Source organism: Semicossyphus pulcher, unplaced genomic scaffold (genome assembly GCF_022749685.1).
Source record: "Semicossyphus pulcher isolate SPU_LCO1_2020_fin unplaced genomic scaffold, fSemPul1.0.p SCAF_9, whole genome shotgun sequence".
NCBI classification, from domain to species: domain Eukaryota; kingdom Metazoa; phylum Chordata; class Actinopteri; order Labriformes; family Labridae; genus Semicossyphus; species Semicossyphus pulcher.
In genome coordinates this window covers 23,206,914-23,224,265 of record NW_027211770.1, presented here as the reverse complement: position 1 = coordinate 23,224,265, position 17,352 = coordinate 23,206,914, and the positions used below count along the sequence as shown (strand labels likewise).

General features: G+C 41.9%; 1 protein-coding gene across 1 annotated transcript; it reads right to left on the bottom strand.

Moving 5' to 3' along the window:
- Window positions 1-80: 80 nt before the first annotated feature.
- Window positions 81-15,419, bottom strand: LOC138584372 (glycoprotein endo-alpha-1,2-mannosidase-like protein). Its single transcript, XM_069656588.1, has 4 exons — window positions 14,906-15,419; window positions 12,221-12,330; window positions 3,382-3,458; window positions 81-2,067 (listed from the first exon to the last, which is right to left on the bottom strand). Exons 1-4 carry the CDS (start codon window positions 15,417-15,419, stop codon window positions 1,431-1,433), a joined length of 1,338 nt encoding a protein of 445 aa, XP_069512689.1. The 3' UTR covers window positions 81-1,430.
- Window positions 15,420-17,352: the final 1,933 nt, after the last annotated feature.

The window sequence follows — 17,352 nt, the reverse complement described above, 5'->3', positions numbered from 1 at the left end:
GAAGTTGCCGTCAGACCCAAAGATGCCTCAAAAGAGCAACTGTTATCCTTAAAAAAATGATGTCTGAAAGTATCTTTTATTTTGAAAGTACCTTTTATTTTTCAGCAAATCTAAACTCCTCAGATCCATTTAGCAGAGAGCCCGAGTCAGTGGTACGTTTGTATTCATATACTGTAGTCACTCCTTTACACTGTTATCTTCTGATTCTGTTTCTTTTATGAGAGGAGGAAAGCCCCCAGTGAACCTGACTTCTTTTCATGACAGGAATCAACTGATGAAAGTAAGAATTTACTTGTCTAAGTGCTTAATTTTACACTTTTTCAAGTTTAGTGTTTTCATCACCTGTCTTACTTTATAACTTACCAAGTAGACTGACATACCCTGATACTGACACCTTTGCTATAAATACCTGAGGGGGGATTTCATTTAACTTCCAAACCTTTCTCAGGAGCGCACTCCCTGGTGAAGCCTTTAGAATGAGGAAACATCTGAAAGGACATGAAACCCTGTTGAAATATTTGTAACGATAAAACGAAAGTTTTCTTTTCATGAAAAGTGACAAAGAAAGTCACGTTTATTAATCACTTAAGATGTGCTGTCAAGTGAATTTAGTTACCCTTGAAGAGCACCTGGCTCGCCTTTCCCCCATTTATAGTCTTTATGCTAAGCTAAGCTAACTGGCTGCTTGCTGTTACTTCATATTTCACGGATAGATGTGAGAGTGGCTTTAATCTTCTAATGTTAGTGTCAGCCAGAAAAGGGGTGTTTTTGAAAATGATAAATTTTATTTCGACATTGAGAAGATTTTGCATGACCGCTTGAGTGGTCATATATTATTTATTGCTGTTAAGTACAATATCGTCACCATTTTATAGAGCTCTCTGAGCAGGGATGAAAGGAAGATCGATGTTAGTGTCTCACCCCGTTAGAGAGCCTGATGTGTATGAAAGTAAAACTGTAAAAGCTTCTCACTATTGTAATCATTTCTATTATTTAACTCCACAGAGAGAGAAAAAGAGGGTCTTGCATGGTGACACATTATTTATGAGTATGTCCGACAGAGCTTCTCAGATAGCGAGACACTTGTTCATTTAACTGCATTAAGTGAACAGAGATCAGAGGCTTACAGAGCAGCTAGACGTCAATAGAAAACAGAACAAATTCCACAGAATGACCCTTTAATTCTCCTGAAAACTCTACCAAGGCTGCCACACCAACAAAACGGTGTCCTGCTCCTCTAGATCAGGATGTGAGCAAAAACACACACTTGCAAAAACTCTCACATCCGGTCCATTAAAGGTAAAAGCTTGTCCTTCTGCACTCACATCCATACTGATCAATCTCTACATTCACGCCCTCTCTTTTGTCCTCTGTCGTGTGTGCACACACCTCCACTAGATAATGCTGTTTCAAGTCTCTGTGATGAAAGCTCACATGAGCCACTGCTCCTTCTCCTTGTTGAACTGCTCCGCCCAGCGCCGGGTCAGCTCCAGGTAGTGATCGGGTCCATGTGGCTGATAGTCCAAGTACACGCGGGTCACTGTTTTTTTAGGCACCGCCCTCTCTATCTGCGTCCCCTCGTGCCATTCGTTAAAAGACGTGATGGTGACCATATCCGGCCTCACGTTCAGCGCCGCCTGCAGGGCCGTCTCGTAGTAACGACCGTTCACCCTGTTTCGCATGTTGTGGTTGTTCCACGGCCGGATGCTGGTGTCGATGTAACCCGGCCCGACGCTGGGGATGAAGAGGAGATTGTTGCCGTCACAAAAAGCTTTGATGGCCTTCCAGTTCTGGTGAGAGGAGCCGAAGGAGAAACCGTTGGAGGCAAAGTAAGAGTACATGCCGTCGAAGCCACCTGCGAGGATGTCGTGCTTGTGGCGCTCCTCCACGATCAGGGCGATGAACATGGAGTCGTAGGCTGAGCCGCGCACGCTGTGGGAGCCGGTGGGAGTCAGGAACTCAGACCAGGACTCTGGAGGAGTCAGGTAGGAGTCATAGATGTAAAACAGAGGGAGACTCTTCCCTGTGTTGGTAGTGAACTTGTAGAAGGCTCCATGATCACCGTACCTGTAAAGACAAAACAGTGAAGTAGGCTATAAACAGAAAGGTGGTGCTGAAACAAGGAACAGGAACATGCAGCAAACTGATATTCAGTGCTCAAGAGCGAAATAAAGGGGGCTAGAAATGTAACTTTAGAGTCTTGTCTAGTGATTCACTTGAAATCACTTAAACATAGGCGCTTTTAGCAGCTAAAGAGCCACTTAGTTCTCATAGGCTTTGATGGAGTTGACCAAAAACTAGAGCTAAAAGCAGAGTGAACATTGAATGTTCAATCACTAATTGGCCAGAGACACAGCTCTAAATAAATGTAAATGTAGCTCTGTTACTGCTGGGTGTGTAAATGAGGATCGTGTGCACCACTTGGTTCCACCCCTGTGGATATCAAGTGGTTAAAGACTACAATAGTGTGATATAGTATTTTTCTCTCTTGGTATCATGAATGTCTGTAAATTTAAAGCAAGAGAGAGAGAGCAAGAGTTATTATTTTCTGTTTGGTGCCCAAACAGTTTAAGAGCCCAAGTCACGATTTTGTCAACAACTTAAAAGCCTGTCCGAGAATCCATCTTGTCCTGCCTCTTGCAGGGTCACAATCTTGTTCTCCTCTTAGGCTCCTCTGTCAGCATCTGAGGTATCTTTATCTCTGCCATGATGTCTGTTCTGAGAATACAGTGATGGGTAACCGGAGAAGCCGAGCAGTAAAGCATTACTCACCTCTTGTGGCAGATCGTACTCCTGTTACAAAGTTCAAACAGACATCCGGGCCTCGGAGTGAAAAGAAACCTCCTATTATAAGTCAATGTATCTTGAGGATGATTTTGCAAGGAAACTAGGTGCATTATATTGCTTTAATGGGAGCCCAGCCAGTAGTTTCAGGATATATTGTAATGGATAATCACGGAAAGGGAAAATTACGACCATAAAGTGGTTATAATGTAAAGGTCAGAGGTTAACTGACTCTTCATGTAATGACAAGCTGTCCAGAAGCTGCCTGGTTGTCTTGATGTGGCTAAAAAAAAAGCCTGGCAAACCTGAGGACTTGCTTGCTATGTTTTGTTTACATAAGTCTAAAACATAATATCTTTGACGGGTTTGGGCTTTAAGTTTGTACCTGACAGGAGCTTACTTCAGAGCGGAAAACAAGATTTTGCTTCATAAAACCTCTTCATAAGTCATGAAACCAGCGTTATGTAATCAGAAATGCTTTCCCAAAGTATCTCAGCTTTGTAACAACCGCTTTTTTCAGCCGTGCATGAAATCTTAATGATTTTCTATTCGAGTGAGTGATGGAGTGTGCAGCCAGACGGCCAGACAAGTGCCCACCTGTCGATGATGTATTTGATGTTGTCATGCACACTCTGGTCATTTCGGCCTCGGTATGGCTGGATGTGAAATGCAACCTGGGAAAACAAAAACACATTATTGGTTTCCATTAATCATTTTACTGCTAATAAAAAAACAGTCAGCACTTACAGAAAACTTTAGCAAATATTGACTGAAAAATCAACATTCACCTCTCAGACAGAAGAACAGCTCAATAAGATGCATTTCATATTAGAGTTGTACCCTTTCAAAATGTGCAGAACCAGCTGGTCACGCACCATATTGACCTTGCACGGCCTGAAAGCATTGCATGACATCAACTTTTCTCTACACTTGTTCAGTGTTCCAGCTGACTATTCTTGTTTACAACTTCTCTAAAAACCTATTAATAAAAGAGTGTAACGCTGACTTTGGTCACCAGCATGCTACAGTTAAACACTCAAACAGATACTTTAGGACAGGATGTGACTGCGAAGAACCAATTTTCTCTGTTTCATGACAAAGTCTGTCACATTGTAGGAGCTGTTTTTCACCCTAAGTGGTGCCCCTCTGGAGACTTTTGTAGCAGCTACATTAATGGCTCAGTTAGAAACTTTGTATTTGCAATTGATGAACAAAAGCGGCAGAGGAACAAGGGACCTGAAGTGACATGAACACAAAAAGTGCTTAAGTTGAATATTTTACGGCACGGCCAGAGAATTCAGTGAATTTGAATAATGCATGATCAAAGTGAAACACTTTCCTTCCCAAGCAGTGGACACCCGAGGGACACGATGTGAAGGAAATGGGCTTTTTAATATGTCGGGGGGCCAACAGCAACTTAATGGATGTAAGATGTTATAGAGCGAGCTACACGAGGCTGACTTAGCTTAAAGTCTGCTGTACGCTTCCTGTTTTGTTCTGGATGAAAACTTACTGAAAGTCTCCATTATGAGCTAAATGCTAACGTCAGCATGCTAGCTCACAATGACGATGCTAAATTTCAGATGCTAAGTAGGTTTAGCTTTTATTTTCACTGTCTTAATTAAGCATATAAACTTTTAACATGCTAATGAACACTTAACACAAAAGTAACAGAGGCTAATGGGAATATAGTACAACGTTATATAGTGTAACGTTCCACAATAAGAAGTTACTAAATGTTATCCAGCTTTCCTTGTTTCTTTATTTTCACATCATACACAGGCAACTGACGGCTGTAGCCAACGGCAACACAAGTTAGCAGAAACTCACACACACTTATGACACCTTCCCTGACCTTTGGGGAAATCAGTAACTATCAATAACAGTCTTTTCCTTAAACTGAACATAACAGGCGTAACATGGCATAACTTTGGCAACAGTAACCATGTCACCCAGTCTGTTACAGTAGTTTAGCATGTATTTAGTCGTAAACCAAAGTATCTGAGGATTTAAAATTTAACTGAATGTGGCGCTAAATGAAATGAGTTACACATTTCATGGTTATTCATTTAATACTTCAAGCCATGATAAAAAAAAACTACTTTGAAAACAATTTGGATTGAACTGGAATACTATTGCTGCAGTATTAAACAAACAGGATGGGCAGAAGAACAAACAGCCTTACATGAAGCTTTTGTTAATAAGAAAGATGTATGTACCGTATTTCAAACAAGATCTGGTAAAGGTTTAGCGAGCTAGCTTGCTCAGATTATGCTGCGTTCCAGACAACTCAAAAGTCAAGTTTTTCCGACCTCTGACTAGAAAACTAGACTTTACAGAGAATCAGATATCTGACGTCACACAACACTGGCCGCACCCGATGTGGAGGCGTTCATGGTAATCTATCAACTGAAAAGCAACGTAATGTATTTTTGCATTTAATTGAAATAACTACTATGATATAGTAACACATGTTCTGCATGAAACATTTTGTAAGAAATGTTGCCACTGTGAAAAGGTAGCTGGTTACTTTAAATAATCTCTGAAAATTATCTTTCTGGAAAATGTTGAAAATGCAAAAATGTCGGCCATGTTTTTTTTATTTACGTTTGGCGTTGTGCACCTGGAATGGTCTGAATTCGTAAGTTGGAAATTTCTACTGGGTAGTTCTCCAGTTCCCAGTTGCCTGGAACCCAGCACTTCTATGTACACTACCAGTCAAAAGTTTGGACACATTTTCTCGTACAAGTGAATGGAAAAGTGTGTCCAAACTTTTGACTGGTAGTGTATGTTGCTGCTTTTAATGGTTGGAGGTCATGAGGCATTTTGGTCGGTGATCGTTGATAACTTTCCAAATTAACTGTCAGGCTTACTTTAATAGTTGGTGGGGCATTTTACTTTTAACCACAACATTTCTGCTGGTGAAACCAGAGTTAAAGTCAGGGGATCACCAATGTCATCAGGACTCATCCGAGTGGTACCATGAATGTCGCAGTGTTTTTAATGTCAATCCTCATGGCACTCTATCTCACAGTTTTAAGATGTTTCACTCTGAACTGAAGTGGTGACATCCCTGGTGCCACACCGTGAGCATGGCTTAAAGGAGTATAACAGAAACAAAAAGATTGCAGGGTTGATTGAAGCACATGTCTCTCTGTCTCACACTGCACTTAAGTTTTTAGCAGAAGAACGGCCTCACTGAGTGGGTCACTGTGACATTGACTGAGTGTACTAAAAGATGGCAAATCCTTAAAACTAAAAATGACTATGGAGGAACTTTCAGTCTGGAGGCAGGAAAACTGCACCACTTGTGCTGCTAATGGATACATTAAGTGCTTTTATGTTCAACAAAAGCTACAATTTAATGGTGTGAGATGCACATTGCTGTCAAAATATCAATAAGAAGAAAAATAGAGGAAGAAACTTCCCGGCCATCTGAGTGAATCATAGCTGAAGTCAGTGTTTATGAAGCCTTAACTTTCTGGACTGCAGCCCAGTAATGTGAAATCGAATACGAGATGGTGGTGTTCGAGGATATGAAGCTATAGAATGATCGTCCACACAGGAGAGGAAAGGCCGTTATGTTCTCCTGCTCACTGCAGCACATCGCAGACCACGAGAAAACTCAGCTCATTTCGCAAACACACCGGCCCATTACTCTGTGGTAATTTAGAAGTAAATGAGACAGAGTCGACGCATTTTAATACCTCATAAACATTGACAGCGTGAGCCTGGAAGCACTCCAGCCTGATTTATGCTGAGCAGGCTGGAATTTAGTGCCATGTCATGCAGAAAGCACTGAGGGAGGGAGATGAGCCAACACAAAGAAAAGGTCCAGACCTTCATAACAGTTGGATCAATTTTAACTAAGTTGAGCACATTCCCTCCAGCAGGAGTGTTTGCTTATCTCTGTGGTCCAAGCCGGTGGACACAAACAATAATGGAGGGTCAGGTTAGACTAAAAGTAGCTACACGCTGCTTTTGGCAACAAGAAAGTGTGGCCGCTGCCATCATGGCGCACCCCTGGGCCTTATTCCCCTGTGTACATGCAGCTACATGGCCTACTTACTTGATAGAACTTTTACAGCCCCTCGGGGTGCAGATTGTTCACAGAGGCAAACTGAGTCATGGGACCAATGATGCTGATTTCCCCTCTACTCCCTCCATCCTGCATCCAGCTTCCAATACCCCCCACACTGTCCCCACCAAACCGCCCCCACCCTCCCCTGGGCAGGAGGACTATTTCAGCTCCTCTTCAAGCTAAGGTCGAGCAGCAGCACTACTGTGGAGGCTCCATGTGATCTGCTCTCCAACTCTGCCGTACAAAAATACAGCGTACACGAGCCGTGTGTGGGAGCTCCTGAAACACTGCTCAACTTATATAATAAAGAGTACATTGCTTTTCTTGTGCAGGTTTACCCAAAGAGGGGTCAGTGTGTTTTTAGCTGTGTGGTGTGGGATTGTTAGGACGATGGAAGCTGGATTTGTTTCTGGTGAGCTGGCTCTGCTCACGTTTACAGTCATCTCCTTGTTTTACTTGTGAGCAACTAACTAATTAAAAGTTTCCTATTGACAGTTCAGTATTTTGTGCTTACACCTCCTCCACTCTGAGCAAGGCCGCATTTTAAATTCAATCTATAAAACATTTGATTTCAGGCTTTGCACATTTTTTTTTGAGTATTTTCAAAGCAAATTCTCTCTCTTTTGTCTTTCTGTAAAACTTTCACACATTGTAAGGGCTTGGTGCAACTAGCTAATTCCACAATTTACACTTCACAGTTAGCTCGTAGGTCGTAGTAGCTCGCAAAGAGAGTGTGATTATGCTCTAATAATTAACTAATTCTCTCTCATTCTCCTCCAGATAAGAATGCAAGTGAATGAGGTGATATTAAAGGTCAACAGTCCACAAAACCTTCATAACTCACTATGTCTCGCAATCACCTTTATGATATCTATTTAATGATAGTTAAAGCTGTAATCTTGAAGATCTTAGTTTCATTGTCTTTGGCGGCACCTATGGCGATAAACGGTATTTGCTCTCCACCTTGGCGAGGCGACGCCGGTTGTAACTCTTGATTTTACTCGCTGACGGTCGCTTTCCTTTTTAGACTGTTTGCCTTCATCTGGGCGTCGAATTAGTTTCTTTTTCTTTGGATTTTCACTTATTTTTGAAGTTGTATCTGTAGTCATCCATCTTTTCTTTGTTTGTTCAGCCATAGTAGATTACTGTTTACTCGCAACACTTGAAGAGACCGGAAAAGCAGCCGCTTAGCTCCGCCTACCCTCTCTGGCAGACCAACCACTGCTGGGTGATGGAAAACGCATCACTAACTGGGCGCCGCTTGTGATTTTTTCCACGAAAGTCGCCACAGACGCCCAGTCTGTAATACTGCAAATGCAAAGGCTTTCATCAGTGGCCCACAGGCTCAATCACCATTGTGTTACCGCATTCGGCGATAGATAGAGACTTAACAGACATTTATTTAGATCAAAATCTTCAAGATTATTACTTTAACTGAATATTTTAAGTTTTGGATTATTGTTTGAAAAAGCTATTTCAACACATGAACTTAAGCTTGGGTCAATAGGGGCCCAACAGCAAATTTCCTCACTGGGCCCCCGTCCATGAATCCTGAAAAGGTTAATGCCATAGTCACGCCTCATTGAGCTTCAGAAAACCACTGTAAGAACTCATTTGCATGCTGTCTCAGATTGCTCCGTCAGGCAGTTATTAGAGGGAGAGAGGAGCTTACAGTAACCGTTGTCTTTAATGTCGACGAGGTCTGCTGTGACAAACACAACAAGACAGCACAGGACAGGAAAGGACGAAGATATCAGGTGGAATGCATATGGACAGGTAACCCATTTCTCTTGCACAGAATATAAGTTTGAATTTTTATGAGACATGCATTAAACTTTCTAGAGTTATTCTTCCTGTTGTTTTCAGTCTTTGTCTGTTCTCATCATTTGCGTATCTTTTCCATTATTCTAACCATTTTTAATTAATCATACATACTCTCAAGAGGCCGAATGTTTCAAATCAAAACTGCTCATGAGTTGTAAAAAGCATTTCTCCGACTGTCTGTAGCCACTTTGCTCTTATAAGTAGGCAGCAGATAGATGTATTTCCTGATTCCAGATCTAATGCACTTTTTTTTGGGCTGTTTCCACTACTCCTGTGGGACCATCTGTCCTCCTCACTCGGGCTTCCCCTCCCTCCTTGCAGCTCGCCTTTCAGTGGAAAAGAGCAAAGACATTTTTCATGATTGTTGCTTTAGAAAAGTTGCATTAGAGTTCCAAATGATCAGAGCCAAAGCTCTTTACCTTGTCAGCGTTTTCCTGAAATTATGCAAGAAGAAGCGCTCCAAAGATAAATGTCCTTCTGCGCAGAGGGAGTGGGAGGAGTTCATCGAGAATGAGGAGGAACTGGAAGCAAACATTACTGGAAGAAAGAAGCCTGGCTGTACACAGACAACATTTTACTCTAAGGCTTCTCTGCTCTGCTGTCCGTGATTTTCTAAGTGCTTTCATAAGACACAAAGATAAGAACATCCTTCTTATTTCAATGAGAAATGTTTAGATGATGTGCAGAGAGCGTGTCATGGTCTGTTTTACCACACGCTTCCTTCACGCTTTGTTTGAAAATGCCACGCTCGGGCCACTGACGACAATAAAACATGGCATTAAGTTCAATCTATTAGCTGTTCTCCTGACAGCTTTATGTGTAAACCTCATCAGCTCAGCGTTGCATGTCTAATCCCGGCCTTTCTCGTCGTGCCCTCGCAGAGATACATTATTTCTGTGCCTGCAGCCAAACAGCAGATTAAACAAATGTGGTATCAACTCTGACAGAGTTGCCTGACAAACCTACTGCCTCTCTTCAGAGCTGATTATACGGAGGCCAATATGTGTCACGTCACTGCTGGAAAATAAATTATTTCCATCTTCACATCAGGACACAAACACTGGCACGATTATGAATTGTGTTACAATAATGATCCTTCCAATTACCCACTTTGTAATTAGCCTCGTGATTACTTTAACAAGTTGTAAATACAACTTTCATAATACATAAAGTGGTAATCTCGAAGATCTCCGCTTTGTTATGGTGATAAACGGTAATTGCGGGGGTACACTTCCCTCATATCCAGACGTCCACGGTTGTAACTTAATTTTCCTCGCTGACGGTTGCTTTCCTTTTTAGACTGTTTGCCTTCATCTGAGCGTCGAATTTGTTTCTTTTTCTTTGGATTTTCACTTATTTTCTGTAGTCATCCATCTTTTCTTTGTTTGTTCAGCCATAGTAGATTACTGTTTACTCGCAACACTTGCAGAGACCGGAAAAGCAGCCGCATAGCTCCGCCTACCCTCTCTGGCAGACCAACCACTGCTGGGTGATGGAAAACGCGTCACTAACTGGGCGCCGCTTGAGATTTTTTCTACAAAAGTCGCCACAGACACCCAGTCTGTAATACTGCAGATGCAAAGGCTTTCATCAGTGGGCCATAGGCTCAATCACCATTGTGTTACCTCATTCAGCGATAAATAGTGACTTAACAGACATTTATTTAAATGAAAATCCTTGAGATTATTACACTGATGGAGCATAACCAACATAAGCTTAAATAATTAAAATACATATGTCTCCTGCTGATTTCAGCACAGAAATATGAAGCTTAACATTTAGAGTAGTGGTGCTGTTACTCCCACAATTATACTATTTTGTATCATCTCTGAAATGCAGGAAATGTGTTCAAGTGAATAAGCTGGTGTTCTTAGATGAAGATTTATGATCTGGGACTCACAGAGAAACGACTAGGTGACATCTTAATATGTTTGCTGCTTGGCCAACAGTCAAAAAGACCAAACCTTTTCCGGAAGCATCGATCATCAAGCTACAGAATAGTGCCTGAGAAGTTATTGAAACAAAATGCAAATGTCGATCCTGCATCCGCTAATCATTTCAGCTCTAAAAAGCAGAGAATGTCAAACCTAACCTTTTAGCATTGCTAATGCTTTTATCTGATTCCTGGCCCTGTAGCATGTCAGCTGACATATTGTCTTCACTTAAACGTGTAGTGTAAGGCTCGAATGCTGTTGGTGCATTATTAATGGTACCGGCTTTGACATAGAAAAACTCTTGTCCCTCTTACATGTCATTTCAAATTGATATAGAAAGGAGGCTAACTTTGGCTCCTGAGAGGTTTTTAATATGCATAAAAACATACGAACCCATGATGAACCTGACTTATCTGCAACCTCTTACAATGGCACATCGTACTCTGATCACCGTACGATCACATTACGAGTGAGCATTCCCTGTTAAAGTTTAATAACCCTTCGATTCACTGACAGGCAGAAGGAACATGTACGTCAGTTATTTCCTACAACGTGCCATTTTCCAACCTAATTGGCAATTGGTCATGTGGTTTCGCTACCCCCCACCTCTCAGCCCTGCTGATTTGCTCCAGAGCTCATTCAGGCTTCAGTGCACAACTGATCCAGCAGCAGCAGCTTTGACCTGTTTTTGCTCTAATGCTGGAGATGTCACTGCAGCGGTAAACATCCGGAGTCAAATCCCTAAGTAGTTAAGACAGCTTTATAGGAGGCGGCAGAACAAGTTCAACAGCTCTCAATCTTACTCTCCCCTGACAAAAAGAAACTGCTGCTTCTGTGGATAACTCACCACAGCACACAGGCGGGCTTGAGAGAATTATTTTGAGCTGCGTTAAGCTCTCTGCTTCAACTCTGTGAAGCGTCAATAAGCCTTTTCTTGCTCCGGTGTCACTGTGCTCTTAGTGAAATGAATGGATGAAGAAATAATAGACATGCAATAATATTCAACAGCAAACGTCATTCTGGCAACATTTGGGAAGAAAATATGATGGGTATCTCTCCGTAAATGGACATTTAACTTCATAAATGCAGATAAAACTCGGTTTACCCGTCAGTGCGGAAAATCAAGAGTTACAACCGGACTGCGACAGTTTGGATATCTGGGAAGTGTGCTCCTGCAATTACTATTTATCGCCATAAGTGCTGCCAAAGAGAACGAAGTGTTGCTAGAATATTTAACTTAAAAAGCCGGGTAAATATAAGTTAATCTTGCGATCATTATCTCAGATCAGAAGACATGTTATCGTCTGTTGCTAGTGTTTAGGCAGAGATGACAATGTAAGCCTTTTTGTTTTCTGCTTCAGCCACTTGGAGCAGCCTCTAATAGAAACTTAAATGGATGAATCTGATGTCTCTTGCTGGACTCAAGACAATAGTAAACCTTTTGACAAATGTTTGTATTCCTAGCTGTGTCTTTTCTTATCCTACTTTAGAATTAATGTGGGCTTTCAGTATTGTTTAACCTTGGACTCTTTCCCAACTTTGTTTCAAGTCTCCCACACTTTTACACACATGCTGAAAATGTGCTGATGCCTTTTACCTTGAGATTGTGTCTATACGCAGCATCCAGTACAGCTGGTACCAAATCCTCGGCGGGTTCCCCGTTATCGTCGGCCAGGCCGGGAGGATACCAGGACAGGACCAGGACCCCTGGGGACACACAACTCATGAGTCTGATCATCCATCCTGGACCGAAGACACTGATGTTTGATACATGAGAGAACATCTAAGGCTGAGAATGTCCTCCCAAGCTGCATTGAAACCTCTGAGACTGCTCTCTTACACATTGTTGAGATGATATATTGCTTTCATGCTGATTGTAAGAAATGCTGACAATCCTGTTGGGAGGGAACAGAGCTGAGAAACCTTTGCTTTCATTAATCAACTGCGAGGTCTTCACGCAGCTCTTCACACAGTTTTACAGACTCATTCGAGACCATTGAATGAACACAGTCAGTTGCACTTTTATTGAACGTGTTATAAATGTATGCCCTGGGAATCCATTAGGATAATTACATCACATATTGTGCAGGACTCTTACAGATGGTGGGAAGGTTTGTAGCAAGGGGCTGTATGCATGGACAGATTATGAGACAATGGGTCCCAGGATCTAGAGCAAGACCCGAGTCTTTGTGGTTGTTTGGTGCTGGTTGTGTCTCCCTATGTGGTCGGTTTGTCTGTCTTAGTGGTCATTTGGCGTCTCTTTGTGTCTCCTAAAGGTCGCTTTGCGTCTCTTTGTGGTTGTCTTGTATCGCTTTGATGTGTTTCTTTTTGCATCTGTTTTTAGTTGTTTTACAATTGTTTAGCATCTCTGTAGAGTCATTTTATGGTTGTTTTGCATTTCTGTTAAGTTTGCAACTCTTTGTGGTGGTTTTGTGTCTCTTGGTGGTCATTTTATGTGTCTTTGCGGTTGATTTGTGCACCTTTGAGGTCATTTAGAATGTCTTTGTAGTTGTTTTGCAGTCGTTTTGCATCTCTTTGTAGTCATTTGTGTTTGTTTTGCAACTTTTTGTGGTGGTTTGGGGTTCCCTTTTTGGTCTGTCTCCCTTTGTGATCGTTTCGTGCCTCTTTGTAGTCATTTAATTGACTGGGACTTTCAGATGCTTTGACCCACATCCCGTCTGACCCACTGGGCACCTGAGCCTGTATGCAGCATAGTTTCTAGTTAGTATACAATACCTGCACTCATATCCTGCACCTGATTGATGAATATGCACGTGTCATCCTTGGATCCATTTATTATGTCTTGTTTTAGTGGCAGTCTCTCTCTCTATGTGCAGCTTGAGTGTTCGACAGGTCATAAATTCCTGCAGAAAAATGCAACGTCATGCTCTAATGATGCTTAAGAAATAACTCCATATCAGCCACAGCAGAGCCTGGAACCAGAAACGCTTGGCACTCTGAGCCAATTCATTAAACTCATGTCCGCTTGCTGTGTGGAGCTGGTGGCACTATTAGATTATATTACACAGCTATGCCTTTGTGTGTTAAAATATATGGCACCAGCTCTTTGTATAGTATTTATGGACCTCTGTGAAGTAGTGGGGAATCGGTCATCAAGCCAAGTGGAACTATTTAGACCTTGGCTGGCCGTGTTTCCTAATTTAATGGATTGTTGTAACTAGGGATTGTGAGCCGGCACTCCCACAATCCATCTGTCGTGCAGTGACCAGACGGGATGGATCGTCTGGTCATCATTCCGGTTGGTGTACAATAACCTACTGAGCCGCAGGACGGTAGCATCAGGGCCTATCATGTGTAGGCTGCTGATGGCTGGACACACAGGGCTGTTACTCGATACCAGGCACAGTACAGGACTCTGCTGTCTTTTAGGGAAGCAAAACGAGGCTTTGAAAAGACAAACAACAAGCTTATCAAATTGTCATGAGACGTACAAATGAACTGTTTTTTAAGCCTGAAGTCTTCAAGATAGAAATAAGAGAAATTATAGGGCTGGTGGATTTTTTAACAATAACTAGAGTATTTTATGAAAATCCAACTTAGAGAATGACACACTTTTAATTTGAAGATTTTCAATCAGATCAGCTCTGTGACTCTTGTCATTGTTTTATGTAATGTATTATTTGAGTGTTGGCTGTCTGGCTTTGTGTTTTTTTGCTAGAAGTAGGGCTGTCTGACAGAAAAATGTTTTGTTCTTTGTTGGAGAGGAGATCATGATCCAAATGAGAACACTGCAGAAATGTTTGAGGAAATGTGTCTCAATTATGTAAAAATGTTGTTGAGTTATTTGCAAAGAAAAGCCCTCAAGTGGAGATGTTAATTGCATTACACATCATGTTGATTGGGGTCTTTTAAATGGGGTCTTTGTCATATTAACATTATTGATATCCTATTATTAATTTCAACCATATAACCTAACCCACAGGGACATTTTGTGTCTGATTTAACTTAGTCATAGTCTAACCCTTTTCCCAATCAATTGTGAAATGTGGATAATATTACTGTAGTCTTAAAAGTTGATCCCTCGATTAATGGAGCTTTTGAAGCCATCGTTTCCCTTCCTAAGGAGACAGCAAATATTCAGGACTTTGAGCTGAGCGTCTAGGGAGCTGTCCATTTGGATTGTGGTGCTGAAAATGTTTAGAGCGGGACAGCTTTGCGCTTACAGGGGCTACAATTCAGTGAAGCTGCTAAGCACCAAGAACAACACTCTGCTCTTTTTACTATCGCTCAGTATTCAGCCCTTAACATCTCCGAACTGTACCTGCTGCGGAGGCTCCGATCTGCTCCATGTGGGACTCCAACACGTCCGGGTCTCTGGAGCTGTACGGACTGAGCTCGGGGTAGAAACTGGAGCCGATGTCCTCCGGCGGCATGTGTCTCCCTCTCGGGTAGCTGGATGCGATTTTGGGGTCCCAGTGTGGAACCAGGATGTGGTCCCAATGAATGTACTTTCCGTCCATGTTCGGGGTGCCGTACCAGGTGTAGTAGAAAATATGTACATCATAGAATATGGTCCCCTCTGGACCGGAGTTGGACAAAACTGCTTTGGTGTTGCTGCCTGCCGGTTGTTGGGCTTGACCCGGGGATTCTGTGGCGTCACGGGCCACGGAACGCCGGTCCACCTTCCCCCCGATCATTGGCAGGAGGTCCAAGCCCGGAGCCAGGTCCGAGAAGCCGTCTGTGGGCTTCAGGGTCCTCAGTCCCATCATGGTCCCAAAGACGAATATGGTGAAGAGAAACAGAGCTATGCAAGCTTTCCTCCGGAGCCTTGCCATGTTTGTCTTGAAGGAAAATAAGCTGCTAACGGCGTGGACGTGAACCAGGAGAGCAAGTAAATTCTCTCTGTCCTGTTCCTGAGAGTTCACCGCACAGCCTACAGGCTAATCAAACTGCATGGCGTCTAGATAATGACATACCATACTGAATTCAGAACTTAAAAGTTTCTACATGATTGCAGTTTAGCAACCATGCAGGCTACCTGACGCACTTTGCGGAGAGATTTTTAACTTTTTCCTGCATCTCATTTCTTCGCATGCTGCAGAGCTTTGTATTGTAGCCTGCGAGGTATCACCGCGACGGAAACTCACTTCCCAAAGCGAAATTCGCTTTTAACGCTGTAACAGAGCATATGTTCCCGATGTTGTTCCTTCAAAACGTTCCCCTCACTGACCAGACTCTCTCTCTCTGAGCTGCTTCACTGTCTCCAGCCGGCTGACGTGTCCCGCCCAGAATCTGATCCATCCACCTGACACCGGACAGACGATCGGCGTAAAGATGCAGCGTGAAGCTCTCCGGTGATGGTGTCCGGGAGGGGGTTTTCCAGCCTCTGTGGTTGGTTGAGTTCTTCTTCTGACAGTCCGTTTGGATATCAAAGGGGCGGGAGTCGTCTGATCTGTTTAGCTAATTTGTGAATGGCGGCTGGACCTCCCAGAGACAGAAATATAAGGTTTTTAGGAGAAAAAGAAAATCATCCTATAAATGCTGTTGCAGATCAGCAACAACACAGAACGTGTAAGGCATTAGTGTTATCATTTTTAACATTATCATTACTTATTACAAAGTCTAAGCTCGTAATTAAAGGCATCAAGGATGAATATTGTTTATTATTATAATGTTGCTTTTAAAGTTTGTTTGATTGGCTCACTCTGCGGCTTGTCCTGCACAGCGAGTTCAGAGTTATACTGACATCTAGTGGTCATTTTATAGAACGCAAGTGCACTTTACCATGCTGCCTTCAGGTACTGCTGGAAATGATGACGCCCTAGATGTGAAGATGTTTCGATGTTCAATTTAATAGCCGGAGAAAATACGGAAGTTGGTAAACCAAGTGCAAATCATTATTATTATTATTATTACGTCACATTTTTTTTAATTATTTATGATAGAAAGCGATGGATATCGATTAATTTTACTTCCGACTTTGAACAAAATGAAGGTTTTTTGAAAGCAACATGTTGCCAAAGTAACGTCCAGCTCTCCTTCACTTAAAGTAAACAAGTGTTGAAAATTGTATAAATTGATACAATTAATCGCCCGGTAATGTTAGAACAACAGACAGCCTTTACTCTCCATTAGCTTTTTGCACTTTGGCTGTAATCCAGCAGTGACATCTAAATATATTTGGCTTCCGGTCGAGGTTTTCAGCGCACTTATCTGCTTGCTGGCACTTCATTGTTTTCTTTGTCTTCAGAGCAGTTTGTCTAGACATGAGCTGATACACTATTTAAGTTATTGTTTTATCAAAAATCAGACGTCATGCTTCCACTGTTTAGCAATTGGCCATAAAGGTGCTGACAAAGGTAAATGGACGGATAAAGTGTAATAGAAACTGTTATAAGGTGGTCTGAATATTCGATAGAGTTATAGGATTGGATTTATAGGATGAAATGTTGCTCTTAAAAGCAAAGGGAGTCGAAGTAAAATGAGAAACTCTAAAAGGTCAGTAATAAATATTGTAAAAAAAAATAATTAAAAAAAGGATCTGGTTCTTTCTCAGCTTGTTAAAATTACTTAAACTTTGTGTCAAAATAAATTTAAAACGTTAGAAAGAAGTTATATACTTTGAATATTTACATATGAGGAACAATTTTGCTGATAATCTTGCAATGGAAAAAAAAGACATACTGGACACGCTTTTCTTAATAAAACATCTCAAATACAATCGAATTTTCTAAACCAATTTAAACACAACAAGACGTTTGGGATTAC

Excerpts from the sequence above, each read along its gene's own strand:
- LOC138584372 (XM_069656588.1), bottom strand. The coding sequence starts at position 15,419 with ATGGCAAGGCTCCGGAGGAAAGCTTGCATAGCTCTGTTTCTCTTCACC. Across the intron at positions 12,331-14,905 it reads GATCGGAGCCTCCGCAGCAG|GGGTCCTGGTCCTGTCCTGG; the intron begins GTACAGTTCGGA and ends GTGTGTCCCCAG. Across the intron at positions 3,459-12,220 it reads CGTATAGACACAATCTCAAG|GTTGCATTTCACATCCAGCC; the intron begins GTAAAAGGCATC and ends TTGTTTTCCCAG.